Source organism: Oryzias latipes, chromosome 3, assembly GCF_002234675.1.
Source record: "Oryzias latipes chromosome 3, ASM223467v1".
NCBI lineage: Eukaryota > Metazoa > Chordata > Actinopteri > Beloniformes > Adrianichthyidae > Oryzias > Oryzias latipes.
Genome location: NC_019861.2, coordinates 1,722,464 through 1,743,739, shown reverse-complemented (window position 1 = coordinate 1,743,739; position 21,276 = coordinate 1,722,464). Strand labels below are relative to the sequence as shown.

Sequence of the window (21,276 nt, the reverse complement as noted above, 5' to 3'; positions counted from 1 at the left end):
TCATATTTACACAAAAAATCGTTCCGTAGAGACATTTTTCAGCTGTCCATCAGGTTCCATCCGTCGCAAAGTCTCCAGATGCCCCGTTAATAGTCTCATAAGACAGCTCCATCTGTCCATGGTTCTCCTCTCTTTAAGCGCCAAGTTCCTAGCCTGGTAGATGGCATAACGTCCAAGAGCTAGGACCAGGTCCGCCAACTTCCACCCCGGCTTCCTTCAGTCCCTTTGCACCCCGAAGAGGGTTGCCCACCTCCAATCTTCCTCCACTGCCCACTCGAAAGAGCACGGGTTCCTCAGCATGTCCCTGAGCCCCTGTAGGAAAGGTTTCACCACCGAACAGTCCAAAAACATGTGTTCCAGTGTCTCAGGGACTGTGCCACAAACAGGACACGTCCTTTCATATAAGTCCTTATTGATCTGATGTAGGACCACACTGGAATAAATTTTTCTATGGCGCAGTCTGAAATCCGTATTCCATACCATATGAGGAAAAATACTACCTTTCAGGCTCCACCAGATCTCCGCTGGATCCTTACCAGGGAAGACTGCTGTCCAGGCAGATTCTGCTGCAGGAACCTTTGACTCCAGGGCAATCATCAGGGCGTACCAAGCCTTTGTTGGAAGCGACTTCACAGCCACTGATGCACCACTCTGACGGATCTGAAATGAGAACCCGGTATCCTGCAGCGTAGGACCACCCCTCCTCACAGAGATCAACCACCGCAGCGGTATAGAGGAGGAGAGCTTTGCAAAAAACTGCTTCACTCTCCCCTTCTCTCCCTGGTTCAGGTTATTACAGAACCTGACCAAAAAGTCCGAGATGCCACGCAGTCTCCCCCCAGCCACGACGTCTCCTACCAGGAGACAATCACGCTCCTCCAGTAGCCTGCATTGTAGGGGAAGACCATCACACATGAGCACAGGATTATTGAAAATCGGTTGACACAAAACCTGGTAGGGGGTGGATACAGACTGGGTGATGCATCCCCCAACTTTATACCATGCTGACAGCATCTCCATCGAGAAAGGATCCAAGTCCCGAAGAGCTGTCAGTGGTTTTCTTTGACAGAAAACAGCAAGGCCGAGACGAGAAACCTGGAAGAAACTTTCCACAAAATAATCCTTCCAGAGTGGGGTCCGATCCCTGTCCAGGAGCCGAGCCACCAGTTTCAGGCGTAAAGCCGCCTTCCTGGCAGAATGGCAGAATCGATAAGACATAATTAACCCTTGAAAAAACCAGTGTGTTTAGCACCATCACCTTACCTCTTAAAGTCAACCTGCGCATCTTCCAAAGACCCAAAATTTGTGCAAGTTTACTCACCACCTCTGTCCAGTTTTTACAAACAGCTGCACCACGTGATCGGGCCAACCAGATTCCCAGTATTCTAACTTCCTCCACAGCCTCCTTGAACCCCCACCTGTTTGTCGTCCCGACCTTGCTGCCCAAAAACAAAATCTCAGACTTGTTAATGTTGAGCTTGGCTCCTGATGCCATACAGAACGTCTTAATATGTCGCAGGTCCCCATCGACACTAGCCACATCATTCAGCACCAGGCTAGTGTCGTCTGCATATGAAAAGATTTTGGTTTCCCTCCCGGCAGGGGTGACCACACCCCGAATATTGCCATCCGCCTTTATCATGCCCGCCAGGGGTTCCACCGCAATACTAAACAGCATCTCAGACAACAGGCAACCCTGTCTGATTGATCTTCCGATATTCACAACACCTGTCAAAAGCCCATTACATTGAACACTGCTTCCAGCAGTTGCATACAATGTTTTTGTCCTTGAAACAAAAGGTGCCCCAAAACCAAAGCCCTCTAAGACCCTCCACAAAAACCCGTGCTCAACCCTATCAAACGCCTTACTAAAATCCAAATTTAAGAATAAACCACCCAGCTTTTCCATTTGCTCCACCGTGCACATAAGTGACAAGATTGTGTCTGAAATTTTCCTGCCCTGCACCCCATAGGCTTGAGTAGACACCAGAATGGAGGGGAGCACCTCCTTCAGTCTGTTTGCTAAAACCCTCGTTAGGATTTTATAGTCCATATTCAGGAGTGTAATTGGTCTATAGTTCTCCAGGTCAGCCCTATCTCCTTTATTTTTAAAAAACAATTTAACAGTGCCCAGACAGAAGGAGGGTGATGGCAAATGACCAGAGAAAAAAGCCCTAAACATCTGAAAAAGAATAGGGAGAAGGTCCTCTTGAAAACACTTATGAAACTCAGCCGTCAGACCATCCACCCCCGGAGACTTATTAGTGTTTTGTCCATAATGGCCATCTTTATTTCCTCAAGTTCAATGTCTGCATCACATGCACACCTGTCCTCCTCACACACCCTAGCAGGTATGGCCTCAACACATTCCTCAACAGCATCTAAATCACACACACCCTCCTCAAACAAAGTTTTGTAAAAAGCTTCCACCGTATCTAGAATGTCATCCAAAAAAAAGCTGTTCGCTTTACTTAACAATGTTATGTCAAGTGGTTCCACGTAACTCTGTTAAGTTTGTATTAATGCATTCAGTTACTTCCAATTAACTCAGTTCAGTTAAGTACGTTGTACATGGCTTTGTTAAGTAGCACCAACTTAACAAAGCCATGTACGTTGTCCAGGGCTTTCTTGAGTTGGTGCTACTTAAATGGATTGCTTTGTTTTTATGTACAACATTCACATTGAACTTATGTTATGTGGTTAATTTCAGCGATTATTATCAAAATACATTAAAGCTAAACAATATTATTGAGTAAGAATAACTCAGTGTTGTCAAGTTTAACTTAATTGACTTTCGTTTGTCCTAAAAAAAAAACCCACTATATTTATAAAGCTTATAAGGAGGTAGAAGGGGAAAAAGAAAATAGACAGAATTAGTCATAATAGCTCTTTTATTTAAACAGCCAACAGGCAAAATATTCTTATTCTTGAATAACAGTTTAATAGTTAACTGGTCCAGCCAGAAAATGCCCAAATAACGACAATTATAACAATTATAGGGTAACAGCAACAACATTTGTCTTAACCTTCTAAAGTTTGAGCACAAAACAATGAAAACAGGCTTGTCCTTAAAAAAACTATTTATAAAATAGTTAACAGTTATAAAGACATGAACAGTTATAGCTAATTAGCAGAAAGTAACATTAAATCTCTATGAAAAATGAACAATGAACAATGTCCCGGGGTAACAAAAATTGTGTAGAACATTAGTCCAGCAGCTTGTTTTTCAGTATCTGGACTTTTGTTGAAAGCTGTCTTGGCTCCAGCTCCATGATGACCTCTTGAATAAACTCAAAAGTGTATCTGAGGTCAGGAGGGTAGCTCAGGTTTAGGCCATACACAAGGCCAAACAGTAGTGCATAAGCACTGGCAACATCTTTAAGTTCCTGGAGAACTGCAAGACCTTCAATGATGATCCCTATGTCCTCTGGTGCCTGAGCAGCGTCCCCATCTGGATGTTTGATCACGTAAATTCCTATCAAGATCTTTTCCAATTCTGCCCCTGTTTCTAGAGGGTTCTCGCTCTAAAAAGCATACAAACAGAGAAAATAACACTTCAATAAAATGTTTTTAAAACAACAAATCATATAAATTATTCTATTACATAAGATATTTTTTTTAATCTAATATTCTTTCAGAATTTTTAAAGATTTGAATTTTCTTTCAGGTTTTTTTTAACCTTTAAATTTAAAAACAGAAAAATATTACACCCTGAAATATTATTTTTTACTTTTAATATTTCAAGGTTTTTAATTGAGACTCAAAATTCCAGTGGTCCACAAATTGGATTGGAAAAAATTGGAAGGTTAAAAATGTGTTTCTGTCCTAGTGAAACAGCTCTCTCATCAGAACAACTAGTCAATCTGAGAACACCTTAATATCAACTAGTATATATCAACTACTCAGTCACAGTTGTTACATTTGCTATGTTCTATTGCAAACCAAGATGGTAACAATAATGCTTTGTATCTCCCAATTCTCTTCTCATATACATATTTGTAATGGTCAGAAAAATGTGTCACCTTTCATGTAATTTATTTAAATAATTATTATTATTATTATTTTTTCAGATTGACTAGTTGTTCTGATGAGAGAGCTGTTTCACTAGGACAGAAACACATTTTTAACCTTCCAATTTTTTCAATCCAATTTGTGGACCTCTGGAATTTTGAGTCTCAATTAAAAACCTTGAAATATTAAAAATAAAAAATAATATTTAAGGGTGTAACATTTAGCGGTTTTTAAATTCAAAGGTTTAAAAAAAAAAGTCAGACAGAAAATTCAAATGTTTAACATTTTCAGAATCTCATGTAATAGAATAACTTCCAAAATCATACAGTATCAACTAAATGTACACAGTTCATAAAACATTTTTACTACTCACTGTAACTGATTCAGCTACAAAATGAATACTTGTACATGCATTAAAAAGCAAAGAAAGCATTGACTATGTTTCATATCTCAGGTTACCATAATAACATGTCTACAATAAGTTTATTTGTACTAAACTGCTGTTCATATACAAAAAAAGGCATAAAATAACTTACTTCAAAGTCATACACCAGCTGTGCAGGGTCTTCGTTCAGATACACAGTCAGGGCTTGGAGGATGCCATTTCTTCTTTTTTCAATTGAAACATTCTGCAAAGTCCAACGGGAAATGGGAAACATAATACATATTGCTAGCTTTAACAAGATGGAAGAATTCAAGAAGACCCCCCAAAATTTGATTATTTTCCAAAAACATTAACAGCAGTGACATAAATTAGCAAATTTTCATGTAATGGCGTTCTCTAATATTTTAAAATTAAGATTTGCAGGATAACACAGAATGTTTTTACATTTAAATAAAACAAGTGTACTGTAAAAAAATCGTCAAAATGGACATAAATAGCTGTGAACACACTTCAAGGTTATGAAAACAGAATAACCGTGTAGGGAAGTATGGGAAGCACCTAGCTGGGTACTCCAGTCTTGCATTATTTGTGTTACTAGAAGGATGATGCGGGGTTTACGGTGCAAAGTTTCAACAGAAACAAAGGTATCACTATACCTAATATCCGTAAGCATCAATTAACATGCTAATAATTATATACACACCTGGTCAGCAACAGATAAAATTCCAGCTATTTTCCGTCCAGCTGCGCCTACTTTCTTGTGGAATACGCCTACCATCTTCTCAGAATAGCGGTCCAGCTGAGACATGAACTTCGGGACAAGTGGGATTGTTGTTATGCGGGTAAACTCTGCATTTACCTAGGCAAAATAAAGGTAACACAAGACAAAAATGACAGCTTAAGATAGTTACGTCAAAAAAACATGAGAAAAGTCACAGTACTTTATGCAGGATTTGGCTTTTTGGCTTTAATTTTCCCAATATTACGACATTTGTATGTGTCTTCCATTACCATTAAGCAGATTTCCCAGTGCATGTTTTTACTTATCACACCAAATATGTATCTGACCGAATACGTAATTGCCTATTCATGAAAAACATTTTTTTGAAGGACAATTATTGTTGATTTTAGTGATTTATATTGTGTAAGTTCTTAATTAGAATATTCAGAAGACATAAAGTAAGATATTGCACCTTGTTTGAAAGAGTGATGTTAGTATTAAGCTCTACTACATAAAATTATCGCAACAGACTTCAAAGCACATTCAAAACTCAACTCATGCTCACAGAAAAGTGCTGGCCATCTACTTTTGATTTCTGCAACCAATGGCGTCTCCTGAATCACCTCATGCCTCCGAAGAGCAAAGGTTTTGTCCATTTTTTGTTTTATCACCTGACGGTTGTGCTTCTTCTTGACCTCAGATAGCAGTTCTTCTCGTTCCTTCTCAAGGCTCTCTTTGTTTTCTCCTGCTGGGTAATCGGGCAAGTAGTTTACCTCCGCTCTCTTGGGTTTCTTCACTTGGTTATGACTACTAGATTTTATCATGCTGTCTGTTCTTCATTGAGTTGATGGTCAGTTCTGGACACCCCAAACTCCTAAGCCTTGTGCGGTAGTTGCCCATTTTATATTTTAAGCTAATTTTCCAGCCATAACATCCTGAGACGGAGCCCTGTTCCTTCAAGGATGGATGTTTTGAAATCAAAGCTTGGGCAACATCATCTAACTGTGCACTTGAGGGGTATGCTGTGTATTTTATTATTTCTGAGGCCAACGAATCCAATATATTGGACTTGAGTTTTGGACATGGATTCAGATGTTTGCCTTCAGCGAGGAATTTGTGGTTTGCTGTGAACAGCTGCATTTCTACTTCATAGCTGAATGCAGGAATGGGGAAGTTGAGCGGCCAGCCTTGATATCTCAGTGAAGAGATTGAGGTGGTTGGTTCAGAAGAAGAGGATGAGTGTATGTCAGTGTCTGCAGAAGAGTCATTTGCATCACAAAAGGTGCTGAAGGAGATTGGCTGGCTGACTGTGTTGGCTGTTTCCTGAGCAGAATCACTTTTATTGTTGACTTGTCACAGATATCCGATGTTGATGTCAGGTTTATATATTGGCCAAAGTCTTCATCCATGTACTGCAGTCTGAAATCTCCATCAATGCCACACTGTTTCTGAATCTCAATTTTAAGAATGTCTACAGAGTCAGGCAATCCAGCTGAAAAAGTGAGTTTAGCACCGTTATCTTCTCCCAGGATAATCCGAAGCTTTGCTGGAGTTGACATTTTTAACTTTCGACTCTTATCCTGAAAGACAGAGCGTTAGTTTACAACAAAGCAGAGTCACACTAAGATGTATCCATTATATATTGCTTACTAAAAACAAAGTCATAGTTAGTAAACATATATTACACGTCCAAATTAAAAAACACAAACCTGGAACTTAGTTAAAAGATTTGAATATTCATTACATGAATGTAAATGCAGAAGCACATAAATAGCTTTCCACACTTCGAAAAAATAATTAACCTGTCAACTAAAGTCTTATCTTAAAGTATTATCTTAAAATTACCTGAGGAATGTACATATCGTTTCAAAGTAACCATCCGTAGAGTGCCAACTTTGTAGTCATAAAGGGGGTATCGATCAGGAAGTTGACTCAATTCAATCACAGAAAGGCACCTTGGAGAAGGGTCCAGCTCAAAGGATCTGTAGTGCTCCTTGTACCATGAACCTACTTTTTTCACTATGAGCCAGAGTCCATCTCTCAAAACACAGATTTGCACAATTTCTGCAAAGTCTGGTAGTCCACCCACAAACCCATGCACTATGATCATGCCACGTCTGTAGTTGATACCATCAACAGATACATCCAGAGCCAGATTAACAACTGTAAGATCAGGGTACTTCTGACAGAGGATGTTTGCTACCTCCTCGTTCAGGACATCAAGGGGAACTGTTGATACTCGTTCAACCTCCAGCGGGGATTTGTCACAGCTTGATGAAAAGATACTGTGGCCAATCATAAGCTGATGTTTAGTTGCCAGAGACAGTGTAATGTTTTTAAAACAGTTTGTATGTCTCACAACTTGTTTAAAATAACTGTGTTTGGACTCAAACCTCAAAGTCCAAAAAGAAACAATGGGACCAAAGCAATGAATCATTGCTGGATAATGTTCTAAGTAGTGGTGCTTCGGTAGCAGCTTGTTTTCCGGGAAAAGTGTGAGATACCTGTATCTGTGCTCGGATATTTTATTTTCTAAATAGGCAACTGACTCGTTGTTATGTGCAGGGCAAACGACCAGTTCGATGATTTCCTTCAAATCTAATATTACCTGCCAAGCTGGCTCATACTCTGGAATTATTCTTCCAACTATCAGTGGTATCAGTCTTATTAAGCACCAGTTCTCGTGTGCGTTGCCACCTATGCTTTTTTTCTTTTGGAAACCACGTGGTAATAAATGTGGACGATTAGTTTTATCTCCCCACTTGTACGGGAACGACTGAATCAGCGCATTCAAACCATCAAAAGTGATATACTTCTTGGCTATCAGCATACTAAAGCATTCAGCAAGCTCAATGGGTACAATCCCCTCCAAAAGGTCATGAGCCAGATCAGGGGGGAAACCTGATGTAACCTCAAAGAAAGAAAGGCTCTCGGCTAAAACACATGCAGTTTTGACTCCACAGCAGGCTTTCCCGTGTTCATGAGCACTCGCTATATGTGCTTGATGTAGCTCCTCAGACCTGAGTCTGAAGCCTCCCTGTTTCACCTCCTGTGACTGAATCTCACAACGTGTAGCAGTACAAAACCGACAGACATAATCTCCAGAAAAACTCTCCACGAATCCAGCTAACCCATGAGCTCCAAGATTATCAGCCACTACACACTGGACAGTACCTGTGATGAATGTTCCCAGATGATCAATAAATACTCCCTGTTGCTCTAATGTGGCTAGATCACACAAAAATGGCTCTAATATCTTTTGATAGCCAAATGTCTTCACATCTTCACTTTTACAAAGTAATGCTAGATAAATGGAGTTAAGTGATGACTGGGAAACAGACTGAAAGTTTCCTAAAATCCAATAAACCCCACAAAGTTTATGCTTTTTGCGTGAGGTCCCCAAAGGATTACAAATTTCAAAGTTGTCAATGTAAATGCACAATGACAGTCTTAATTCCTCACTTGAGAAAAACTGGTTGTTTTTAAAATGAGAACCATCTTTGAAACACTTGTACTCCCCATTCATAGAATGCCGGTCTGCATGACACTCAACAACTTTACTGAGAACAGTTTTTTGTTTGAGTAACTGCTGTAAAGTTGTCAAAACTGAAACATACTGAAATGATCGTTTTGTTTTTGACTCAAGTACATATTCAACTGAATCAATAACATCAAAATGTTTCCTATAGTATTTGCTACGTTTATGAGCAGTGGCTAGCGGACCATCCTTTGCTGTAGCTCTTAACAAATGATTACATGAAGATAATTCAGTTGTTAGGTCTTTAATCACTAACTCGTCCACGCAGATGTTGTGATTCCTAAAGGTTGCTACAATTACTTCATTTGATATCGGCACAGATACAGATTCTATCAAAAAATGTAATTCAGCAAGCAGCTCATCTACTGCTGTGTGTGGAACGTGGAAGTAGTTTCCAAGTTTAAGTAAAAGGGAACCTAATTTCAGTTCAAAGACTTTTGATGTATCCTGTTCTGATGTTTCCGGTTCTATATTGACATCACTGTCAACATTACACTCAACACTATGAGCAGGGTGATCAGTTCCACAACCAGCCGAATCTTCTGCTTCCCTTGTTTTAACAATGCCAACTTTAAAGTCCTGAATAGAATATGGAGTGTGTTTTCTATTTTTGTGGGACTTGAAAGTACCATAAACATTTGTTTGAAAAGAGCAACCCTGAAACATGCAACTTACAGTTTCATGGCTCTTGAAGTGAGTATTGATGTGACAAAAATACTCTTGTACTGATGCTATGTTAGTGGTGGAACAGAGATGACAGTTAAATGTATCTAAAGTACCACTTCTTTTTTGAACATTCTCATTCACATGTGACCTGCTTAAATGGCTATGAAGTGCATTCCATGTTTTGAAAACACATGGGCAATCAAAATGAGTGCATGGGTAGGGGTGGTTGCGGCCAAAATGACCATGAGACAACCTGTAATGTTTTAGAAGGTTATGTCTTGTCGATGCAGTTGTTCCACACTCTTTACAGGACCACATTCATATCTGTAAAAAAAAAAGAAAATGAATAGATCAGTGTCAACACATTTAAACTTTAGAGAATAAAATATCACCAAGGACAGGTCACACACCCAACTGTTACCATCTGGACAGCTTTAGAGAACAATTATACCACATTCTAGCTGACTGAGGAACAGCTTTTATCCGATTACCGCAAAAATCACTAAATTATGACGAAAGTTGTTCCTCAAAAAAAGGACCAGGGGGAGGTATATATGGTGGTTAGTAAGCTTTGAGTTGTGTTTGTATATGTTGTTGGAAATTTTCCACTTATATGTTCAGAGTCACTATTTTCATTCATTCACTTAACTCAAAACTAAAGTATTTTACAATGTATATCAAAAACATGGAATTGAGGTTGAAAGGTTCAGAGAAAAAGTTCAAATCACATTTTTATGGGCAGTTTTCCGTAATTTTGGTCAAATAAGACTTACAGTTCAGTATAAGTGTGTCGCACGCCTGCACGCACACACCTATATATAGTTTAGCTTTAGTGGGTTCAGTAAATGTTTAAGTTGTTCAGCCTGCAACTTTAAGTGTGTTTTTAATTTAGGCCCTCTATGCGAGTGAGTTTGACACCCCTGTAATGGGAGAATATAAAGTCCATGCACAGTTTGTGTATCATGGGCACATAAAGATAGGGAACACAAAAGGATATCATAGAACTTTTATTTGTGCGGGATATATATATATATATATATATATATACATACATATTAGGGCTGCACGATATGAGGAAAACTCCCGATATGCAATATTGGTGAATAATAATGCGATAACGATATAATTTGCGGTATATAACCAAATCTGATTGATCAACAACGTAAAAGGGTCCTTCCGATTGGTTAAATGCAGAAATGGGTTTATTTCAATTGTTAAATATTTCAAGCTGCCATGAGTTTGTTTTAGCACGTTTAAGGTAACCATTTATTGCAATTTTCGCAGTCTTTTGCGGTATGCATATTGCACAGCTTGATGTTGCGATAACGATAAATTTGCAATATATTGTGCAGGCCTAATACATATAAATATATAACATATATATACATATATATATATATATATATATATATATACACACACAGACATATATATACACATATATACACACACACAGGTAGATATTCAAGACTGTCTCAAAAGTAGCTCACATGCCAAAAAAGTGTGAGCACCCCTGATCCAGGTGATGCGTAATGGAGGCTGCTACCCCTCCCCTTTGCTTTCCCGAATTGCCTGTGCCTAAAACTGCGGCTGTGTAGATAAAAAAAGCCGTTTGAGAGTGCAGTCAGTGCTCAACGCTCCCTTCCCCCACTCCTGTCGATCAACGTAATGCACTTCAAAGAACTTGCGTTAAGCTATATCGCAGACTAGCTAGCACTCACTTCCAAGCGTTGATAGAACTCAATTGTTTGTTTTTTTGTTTTAAAAGGCGTCATATCCCTAATCTAAACCCGATACTTCTTTCAGGACACTTACGAAACAACTTTTTTTCTCTTTGTTTTGTACAGAATCATGATATGTTTCACGTGAAAAACGACAGTCCAAATTCGACGATGAATTACACTTCAGTCTCAAACTTAACATTAATGATATTTAACTTCGTAATACTATTTTTTAATAAGTTACTGGAAATAAACATGTTATTTACCGCTTTTTTGTGACTTTCTTTGAAACAGTTTCGAAGAGATTAAACCGTGTCTGCCGCTTCCTTCAGAACGAGAATATGTGTGGCGGGAGTCATGAAGTCTCGCAAGACTTTGCATTTGATGACGCACCATTCGAGGGATGTTACACTTCAATAACACAGTTACGTTGGGGAAACTGAAAAAGTCAATTAAACTTGGCATGGCACACTTTTACGTTGAAACAACACAACTGACTCAAGTTGACATGAGAAACTAGCATTTTTAAGTAGTTTAAACTTAATAATATCATTTATATCCAACAATAGTGATAATTCCCTTTTTTGAGTATCGCAAACCCTCCCATCCATATCATACAGTGTCTTCAACATCGTTTTCTCCTTTCTCTTCTTTTCTAGCCCCAGAAAAAACGCAGAAGATCTCAAGATCACAAAATTCCTCACCCTGGCCCTTATAGCTGCCGCCCTACATCTCTCTACCTCAAATTGCCTCAAACGATAGGGCAGCCGAATAGATCATTGCATCTCTGTTGGGGTCCTCCGCCAACAGAGATGCCTCCCTTTTCAGCACCGCTCTAACATCCCTTTCATCCTCCCTGGTATCCCACGTTCTCTTTTTACAATACGTAATAGTTGAACTCTTAATCTTTGTCTTTAAATCCTCCCACCAAACAAAAATATCCACTGCGTCATCCATTTGCTCCCTATGATAAGACAATAGAGACTTAATCCTCTTTTGATAACCTATCTCCCCCAGAACACTGTTGTTCAAAATCCACATTCCTCCACCATTCCGAACTTTGACCCCGTCAAAAACCACCTCCACCCATGCGTGATCGCTCCACGCATGTGGTATATAAGTAACGCCATTTATCAGCCGAGTGACTGAACATGCAGATATAACGTGGTCAGTTCTGGACTGCTTCAGCACCCCCTTCACCAACTGTCGCTTCGAAAAGTCCCGCTTTCCGTGATTTAACACCCTCCAGACATCAATAATGCCATAGTCCGACATAATCGAAAAGAGTTCCTTCCGACCAACATCATTCCTAAAGACGTTCCTCACCGACAAGTCTGCAGGTGATAAAACTGTATTAAAATCTCCCACCAGCAGGGAAAAATCATTTAGGAATGGCCTGAGGGAGTGAAAGAAACTCTGTCTTTCCACTTGATCATTTGAAGCATAAATGCTGATCAACCTCAACTGCTTCCCAGCCCATTCTAGATCTACCATCAAAAACCGTCCTGCAGGATCCACCTCCCTGAGGGTCACATTGTCAAAAACTCCACCTCTCACAAATACAGCAACTCCTGCTGTGCGCCTCGGGCCCTCCGCATAAAAAGCAGACCCCCCCCACAGCTTCTCAGCCTGCACGCGAGTTTCATTCTCCCAATGCACCTCCTGCAAACAGAGAATGTCACACCTCTCGCCCAAAACTCCCTTAATTCTTTCCATCACACACACTCCTCTAATGTTTAAACTGAGGAGCCTGACCATAAGTAAACAGAAGCACAGAGACATTACGCCGATTTCTTCTTCTTCGCCTTCCCAGTCTGCTTCATAGAGAGTGTCCTCCGCTGCTGGAGCGTCAGCCTGTCAACTTCCATGTCTGAATCGTCCACGTCGTCAGTCACGTCCACTTTGTCCTGAGGGGGTAAAGAAAAGGATGTCATGCTCATTTCACCGCAGCTCTCCTCTCTCCGTCGGATTTCTCCCTCCAGCGGAGCTGAGGCAGCAGCGTCGCACATTCCAGACATTCCTTTCGGGACGAGGTCCGCAGCCTCTCCCGCCCGGCCAGGGGCAGAGCCAGCGTTCTGGGGCTGAGCTCCCCCCTTCACGGGAACAGATTTTAACGAGGCAGGGCCAACTCCGTGGGCCCCCCCCGCCCGGATGGGAGTAGCGGCATTGGTCCGGTGCTGCTCACCCTCCCTCACGGGAACATCGGCTGTCGACAGTAGGATCTCAGCTGGATCCCCCGCCGCTCGGAACAGGTCTGAGCCGCTGTGAGCCGCCTGTTGACCGAGAACGCCTCCCCCCTCAGCTGACGTGTCGTCCGGTCTTCTGTCGCCGTGGAGCGCAGCAGATACCTGCGCCGCAGGTACCGGCGCAGCAGACACCTGCGCGGCCGGTACCGGCGCGTCAGGCACGGAGTCAGACAGGTCCTCCTCCTCCGACATGCTGTCCAGCGCTTCCTCACCCGCAGCGGAGGCCACGTCTTTCTCACTGTCACTCAAACAAATACAACTGTCCGTTTTGTTCAAACATACGGAACACTTAGAGAGATTAACAGTGCACTCTCTGGCGTAATGCCCCTGAACTCCACATTTATTGCATAAGAATTCAGGACAGTCCCTCACGATGTGCCCCGGTCTGATGCAGATCCTGCAGACTTTCACCTGCTTATCGTGTATTAACCTGAAGAATTCTGGTCCCGTCGCGGTATTAAACTTCGCAGAGTATGGCAACGATTGCACACTTTCATTAAATTTAACTTTAACAAACCTAGTCCCATCCGCTACGTTGGTGCCCGGCCACATTCTCCGTTTAATCGGCGACACAGCCGACGCCTTCCACCCCTCCAGTTTCTCTAGAATCTCCTCATCAGTAATGTATGCCGGCAGCCCCAGAAAAGAGACCACCAGGTCATCATTAGAAATACTTTTTCCTTGGACTGTTGTGTTCCCAATTTTAAACCCATCCAACAATTTATCCCTACCAACCGCGTTAGACATTGTTAACTCATACCGCTAACTTCCCACTGACCGACACGCTACCACGCACCCACAGAGCAGCCTGCTGTATCGAAGAAGCTCCGTGACAGTCACGGGGTCTTCACCTAATAGATCAACATGGATTGTCAAATCCCTCTCATATTTCACGTTAGGAGGCTCCCCTCCATCCACACCCCGTGCTTTATTCCCACCACCCACCGTGATGGAAGCGGGTCTCGCCGCCGCACCTGCTGCTGACGGACCCGCCACGAAATTCCCCGCATTCCTCGCGGAGTTAGACCTTTGTCCCACACCTACAGAACTCCCCCCCGATGAAGCCATGCTCTCAGGACGGGGGGGTAAAAGAGAACCACCGTGAAAACCGCGTACCAAAGGTGAGAAAGGAAAGAGAGAGAGAGAAGAGAAAAGAGTCCTCCCCAGCAGTCAAAAGACTGTGGGGAGCAGAAGAAACCACACACACACACACACACACACACACACACACACACACACACACTATGTCCAGACGTAAACAGTCAAAACAAAGAGAAACAAACACAAAAAGAGAGGAGAAAAGAAGAGAAAATCAGAAGACGCCGAAAATCAGCCCAACCGTTCACCGAGATTCAAAAAACGCCAACGTCACACCCTCCTGCACTCGCGCATGCGTGTTCAGGGTGGTATGGCCGTAAGCGAAGGGTTGTGTGGAGCAGAGCCCTTTAAGCGCTGCGTGCACCACACTCCAGCCTGCTCCCAGCACCCCCTTCACCCACTCACTCTGTGGCGCTGATTGGTGCACCTGCTGAGCGGACACACCCACCTGCAGCCAAAACGGTGACCTTTCACCCCAGCAGGTGCGTCAAAGAGGCCTTGGATGCGCACACACACACCTGCGCGGCCTCGTCACCCAGACTGCAGCGTTTCTAGAGGGTGCAGGCTTGTGCATTTGCACCTCGGTGCTGACTGCTCTGAAGCTCGCTCAAGAGTTTGGAAGAAGCCCGGACGGTCATGTCAGAGAAAAAAAATAAAAGAAAAGAAAAAAAAAGAAAAGAACGTAAAAAGCAAGAAACCCAAAGCTGTGTGTTTGATTTCCTGGCAAGTGCGCTCTCTGGTGGCCGTATGTGTCACAGAAGGGTCGTGTCAGAGAGAAAAAAGAGGAAGACACATTTGCACGACAAGGAAACCAAAGTACCCAAACCCGTGTGTGTGTGAGAGTGATTTTCCTTCTCTTTGGTGGATGCCAGCAAAAGCGGGAAAACTTACAGCACCTGGTATTCCCAGGCGGTCTCCCATCCAAGTACTAACCAGGCCCGACCCTGCTTAGCTTCCGAGATCGGGCGTGTTTTTTTTTTTTTTTTATTTATTTATAAAGGAAATTAAAATATTTACAAAAGAATCAATCACAAAAAATACAGATGGAGATTCACAAAAAAGTCAAAAAACTACAACAGACCAGCAAAGCAGAAAATACAGATCCCAATGTAACTCAAAACTAAACCTAAAACTATATCATGCACACACACATGAAAAAATCTTTGTCATTGCAACACTCTGCCATAGCCCGTCAGGGTCCGCTTGCTTGAGAGTCAGTAGATGACCCCCCAACATCCTTTTCAAACAACTCCATCGGTCCATCGTACGCCCCTCATTAAGTCTCAGGTTCCTGGCCTGATAAATGGCGAAACGTCCAAGCGCCAAAAGTAGATCAGCCACCCTCCATCCTGGTCCTCTCTGCTCCTTCGGTATCCCGAACAGCGAGGCCCACTGCCAGTCTTCCTCCACATCCCACTCCAAGGAACATCCAGCCTTCAGCACAGCTCTGAGTCTCCGCCAGAAAGGCTGCACAACCAGACAGTCCAAAAACATGTGTTCCAGTGTCTCAGGGACAGAGCCACAGACGGGACAAGTCCTTTCATACAGTTCTTTATCGATCTGATGAAGAACCACACTGGAATAAATTTTTCTATGGCGCAGCCTGAAGTCCATATTCCATACCGCATGAGGGAAAATGCTTCCTTTCAGACTCCTCCAAATTCTCGCAAGGTCCTTACCCGGAAACACTGCTCCCCAGGCTTTTTCGGCTGCAGGAACCTTGGTCTCCAGTGTGATCATTGCACGGTACCAGGCCTTTGTTGTGACAGACTGCACGGCAACTGGCACACCACCCTGCAAGAATTTAAAACAGAAACCGGTCTCCTGCAGCACAGGCCCACCCCTCCTGACAAGAACGAACCACCTCAGGGGGACATAGGAAGAGATCCGGTTGAACCCCTGTTTCACCCTCCACCGCTCACTCTGAGTCGGACCACCACCAAACCTCAAAAGGACATCTGCGAACGCACACAGTCTCCCTCCAGCCACGACATCACCAACCAGGAGACAACCACGTGCCTCCAGTAGCCTGCACTGGAGGGGGAGCCTCCCATGCGTGAGCACAGAGTTGTGGAACAGCGGCTGATGTAACACCTGGTACGGGGTGGAGATGGATTGCACTATAAAACTGCTCGCTGAATACCACGCCGACAACAGCTTCACGGAGAGAGGACTCAAATCCTGTAAAGCCCCTATCGGACGCCTCTGGCAGAAGACAGCAAGGCCGGGTTGAAGAAGCTGAGAGAAGCCATCCTCCAGATAGTCCTTCCAGTGAGGAGCCTGACTCGGGTCCAGGAGACGAGCAACCAGTCTCAGGCGCAAAGCTTTCTTCCTGGCGCCCAACTCCACCAGACCCAGCCCGCCCCCCTGGACAGTCCGAGACAGAGTCAGCTTGGAAATCTGGTTAGCTCGTGACCCCCACAGGAAGAGAGACAAAACTTCATTGATGCGCGTCTGGAAATGCACTGGCAGTGGTAGAATAGACAACACGTAGTTAATCTTTGAAAAAATTAAAGAATTCAAAACCGTGACTTTACCTCTCAGGGTTAACCTCCTCATCTTCCACAGTGCCAACACCTGAGCCAGTTTTTTTACCATTGCTGTCCAGTTGTTATGGATGGTGTCCCTAGGGGTTCTGGCCAACCAGACCCCCAGCACCTTAACCCCATCTGTGGCCTCCCTAAAACCCCACCGATTCACTGTGGCGACCCTGCTGCCCAAAAAGAAAATTTCTGACTTGTTTATATTCACCGTAGCGCCTGAGGCTCCACAGTACGTTCGAAGTTGTCGCATGGCCCCGTCAACACTAGTCTCATCTTTTAACACTAGGCTAGTGTCATCCGCATAGGCTAAGATTTTAATCACCCTCCCAGCAGGCGTGACCACACCCCGAATACTGTCATCAGCAGTAATCACGCCCGCCAGGGGTTCCACCGCGATGCTGAACAACATGGCCGATAATGGGCAGCCCTGTCGTATCGACCGAGTTATACTGAAGACCCCGGTAGAATGTCCATTGCACAACACCCTACTGCTAGCGGTGGTATAAAGTGCCCGTATCCGAGAGATAAAAAGTTCCCCGAAACCAAAACGATCTAACACCCTCCACAAAAACCCGTGCTCCACCCGATCAAACGCTTTGCTAAAATCAACATTCAAGAAAAAAAACCCCGACCGTTCCATATGCTCCACCGTGCAGAGAAGAGAAAGAACCGTGTCCGTTATCTGTCTCCCCTGAACCCCATATGCCTGCGAAGACCCCAAAATTGAGGGGAGCACTTCCCTCAACCTTTCAGCCAACACCGATGTCAAGATTTTGTAATCTGTATTCAACAAGGTGATAGGCCTGTAATTATCAAGGTCCGCCCTGTCACCCTTATTTTTGAACAGCAGTTTTACAGTCCCTAAACAAAAGGAGGGCGTTGGCAGTCGCCCCAGGCAGAAAGAACCAAACATCCTAGATAGAAGGGGCACCAGGTCATCCCGAAAACATTGATAAAATTCAGCGGTCAGACCATCGGCACCAGGAGATTTATTTCTGTTTTGTCTGTCAATGGCTCTCCTGATCTCCTCCACCGTAATGTCCGCATCACATGCAGTCTTATCCTCATCCCCCACCCTGGCAGTCAGAATTCCCACGCAGGCCTCTACGGCATGTTCATCACAACCACCACCATTAAACAGGCCCTTATAAAAATTCTCCACTACAGTCAGAATTTCATCTGTCTCTGTACACACGTTCCCTCCAGCGTCGTACAGCGCCGTGATGATGGACCTGCCTTGCTTTTTTTTTTTCTAAACGCAGAAAGAAAGCTGAGGACCTCTCACCCTCCACAAAGTCCCTCACCCTAGCTCTCAAAGCAGCCGCCCTGCACTTCTCCGCCTGAAAACCCTTCAGCCGAGCCAGGGCAGCCTCATAAACTGTAACATCACGATCTGGGTCATCCGCAAGTAGGGTTGCCTCCTTCTCCAGAATCGCCCTAACGTCCCTCTCCTCCTCCAGAGCCTTCCACTTCCTTTTTTTGCAATATGCCATAGTCGATAACCGGATCCGGACCTTCAATTCCTCCCACCAAGAAAAGAAGTCCATGTCATCCTCCATCTGATCCCTGTAATACCCCAGTAAAGTTTTAATCTTTCTGCGATATCCTTCCTCACCCAAAACACTGTTATTCAAAATCCATAGACCTCCACCCTTCCTAGCACCCACCGTGTCAAGCACCACCTCCACCCATGAGTGATCGCTCCACACATTTGGACGATACGCAACGCTGTCAACCAAACGTGTCACCCCTCCAGCAGAAAAAACATGGTCTATCCTAGACTGCTTCAGGACACCCATCACCATCTGCCTCCTGGAAAAAACCCTCCTCCCAGGGTTTAACAGCCGCCACACGTCGACTAGGTTGTAGTCCATCATGACAGAGAAGAGTTCCTGCCGTCCAAAATCCGTCTTGAAAACATTTCGCACTGAAACATCAGCTGGCGACAGAACCGTATTCAAATCTCCCACTAGGAGTGAATCCTCCGTCACAAAGGGCCGGAGAGAACGGAAAAAAATCTTCCTTTCCTTCTCAACATTAGAAGCATATAGATTAAATAATCTCATCTTCTTTCTCGCCCATTCAAACTCCACAATGAGTTTACGGCCTGCAGGATCTGCCACCCGAAGGGTCACACTGTCAAAGACCTTGGACCTGAAGAAAACAGCGACCCCAGCAGAGCGCAAAGGACTCACTGCATAAAAGACGGAGCCCCCCACAGCTTCTCAGCTGCAGCACAGGTCTCAGCATCCCATCTCACCTCTTGTAGACAAAGGATGTCACAGGGTTCATTCAGGATTTCTGACACTTTTGTCCATCCTATAAACTCCTCTAATGTTTAGGCTGAGGAGTTTAATCATGAGGAAATAGACTAAAAAGGACATCACACCTGGGTCTTCTTCTGCTTATGCTTCCTCGATCCCCTCCTGCTCCCCTGAGACCGCGACATCCTCTGTGGACGCGCAAGCACGTCGACCTCCATATCAGAGCCTGTTACTTCATCATCCGTCACACCTACAACATTCCCAGATGGATTCACGACGTGAGGGGACAAAAAGGCAGCCGTCAGGATGAGGTTCGCAGCCTCTCCCTCCCGGGCCAGGGCAGAGCCAGCGCTCCTCCGCTGTGCCCCCCCCTCCACGGGCTCGGATGTCACCAGGGTAGGACCAACTATGTGGGCCCCCCCCGCCCGGTCAGGGGCAGAGCCATCGTTCTTGTGCTGCGCTCCCCCCGTCACGGGTCCAGACGGTATCGGGGCAGGACCAGCTCCGTGGGCCCCCCCCGCCCGGATGGGAGTAGCGGCATTTTGTGGGTGCTGCTCACCCTCCCTCACGGGAAACGCGTCTGTTGACAAACGGTGCGCCTCTGACACCTCCGCTGCTCGGAGCAGGTCCGGGCTTCCCGCATCCGCCTGCCGTCCGAGAGCGTCCCCTCCCTCAGTGGATGAAAGTCCCGCCGCAGCGGCGCTGTGGCGCGCGGCGGACACGCGTCCGTCAGACACGGAGTCAGACAGGTCTTCCTCCGAAGCGCTGTCACGCGCACTGTCACTCACATCAGAGGCCACGGTCTCCTCGGCGGCACCCAGACACACACAGTTCTCCGTCGTGTTGAGGCAGACAGCACACTTCTGGATCGAAGACACACATTCCCGGGCGTAATGCCCCTGAACGCCGCACTTATTACATAAAAAGTCCGGGCAATCTCTGACAATGTGCCCCGGTTTTATGCAGATCCTGCAGACCTTCACCTGTTTATCGTGGATGACACGGAAAAATTCTGGTCCCGTGGCCGTGTTAAATTTCGCCGAATACGGCAAAGACTGGACGCTTTCATTAAATTTCACCTTTACAAAACGCGTCCCATCAGCCACACTGGTGCCCGGCCACATCCTCCGTTTGATCGGAGACACCGCCGGTACTCTCCACCCCTCCAACTTCTCCAAGATTTCTTCATCCGTCACATACGCCGGCAGCCCCAGGAATGACACTACCAGCTCATCGTTAGAGATGCTCCTCCCCTGCACAGTCGTGTTTCCAATTTTAAATCCATCCAATAGTTTGTCCCTCCCCACCGCATTCGACATCGTTAATTCATATCTCTTTTGCCCCATAGAACGACACGCCACCACGCCCCCACAGAGCAACCTGCTGTACCGAAGCAGTTCACTCACGGACACAGGATCCTCACCTACCAGCTCCACATGAATCGTGAGATCTCTTTCATACCTGATTGACGAAGTTTCTCCTCCATCCACCCTCTGTGATTTCTCCACCCCCCCCCGTAGCGACAGAAGCAGACCGCGCCGCCGCACCTGCAGCAAATGAGGACGCCGCTTTCACATTCCCCACATTCCTCACACCCTGCGAGGAAAAAGACCCCAGTCCATCACCCGAAGAGCTCCCCCCCGCAAAAGCCATGCTCCCAAGACGGGGGGGGGGGGGAATAAACCCCGTGAAAGAGAAAGAAAAAACTGTGCAGAAAGAAGGAGAAAAAGAAAAGAGACTGAAAAGTAACTCCCCAACAGCCATAAGACTGTGGGGAGCAGGAGAAAAGCGCACACACACACTCACACACACAAAGAGAAAAGCCAGACGCAGACAGATAAGGAAAAAAGGAAAAAAAAACAATACAAAGAAAGAAAACAAACACAAAGCAGACACACCAAACACACGCCGAAAAGTTCACCAATCCTCCGAACACTCCAGTCACCAACGTCACACCCTCCTGTACTCGCGCATGCGTGTTCAGGGTGGTATGGCCGTAAGCGAAGGGTTGTGTGGAGCAGAGCCCTTTAAGCGCTGCGTGCACCACACTCCAGCCTGCTCCCAGCACCCCCTTCACCCACTC

The 21,276-nt window shown here is 44.8% G+C and overlaps 1 protein-coding gene across 1 annotated transcript in view; it reads right to left on the bottom strand.

The window, feature by feature from the left end:
* LOC111946826 overlaps positions 1-13,555 on the bottom strand; it is a 53,660-nt gene extending 40,105 nt beyond the window's left edge. The window contains exon 1 of the mRNA XM_023951564.1: positions 12,828-13,555. Within this exon, the coding sequence (XP_023807332.1) occupies positions 12,828-13,480 (653 nt within the window). The 5' untranslated portion in view covers positions 13,481-13,555. The remainder of the gene's footprint in view (positions 1-12,827) is intronic.
* Between the last annotated feature and the right edge of the window lie 7,721 nt (positions 13,556-21,276).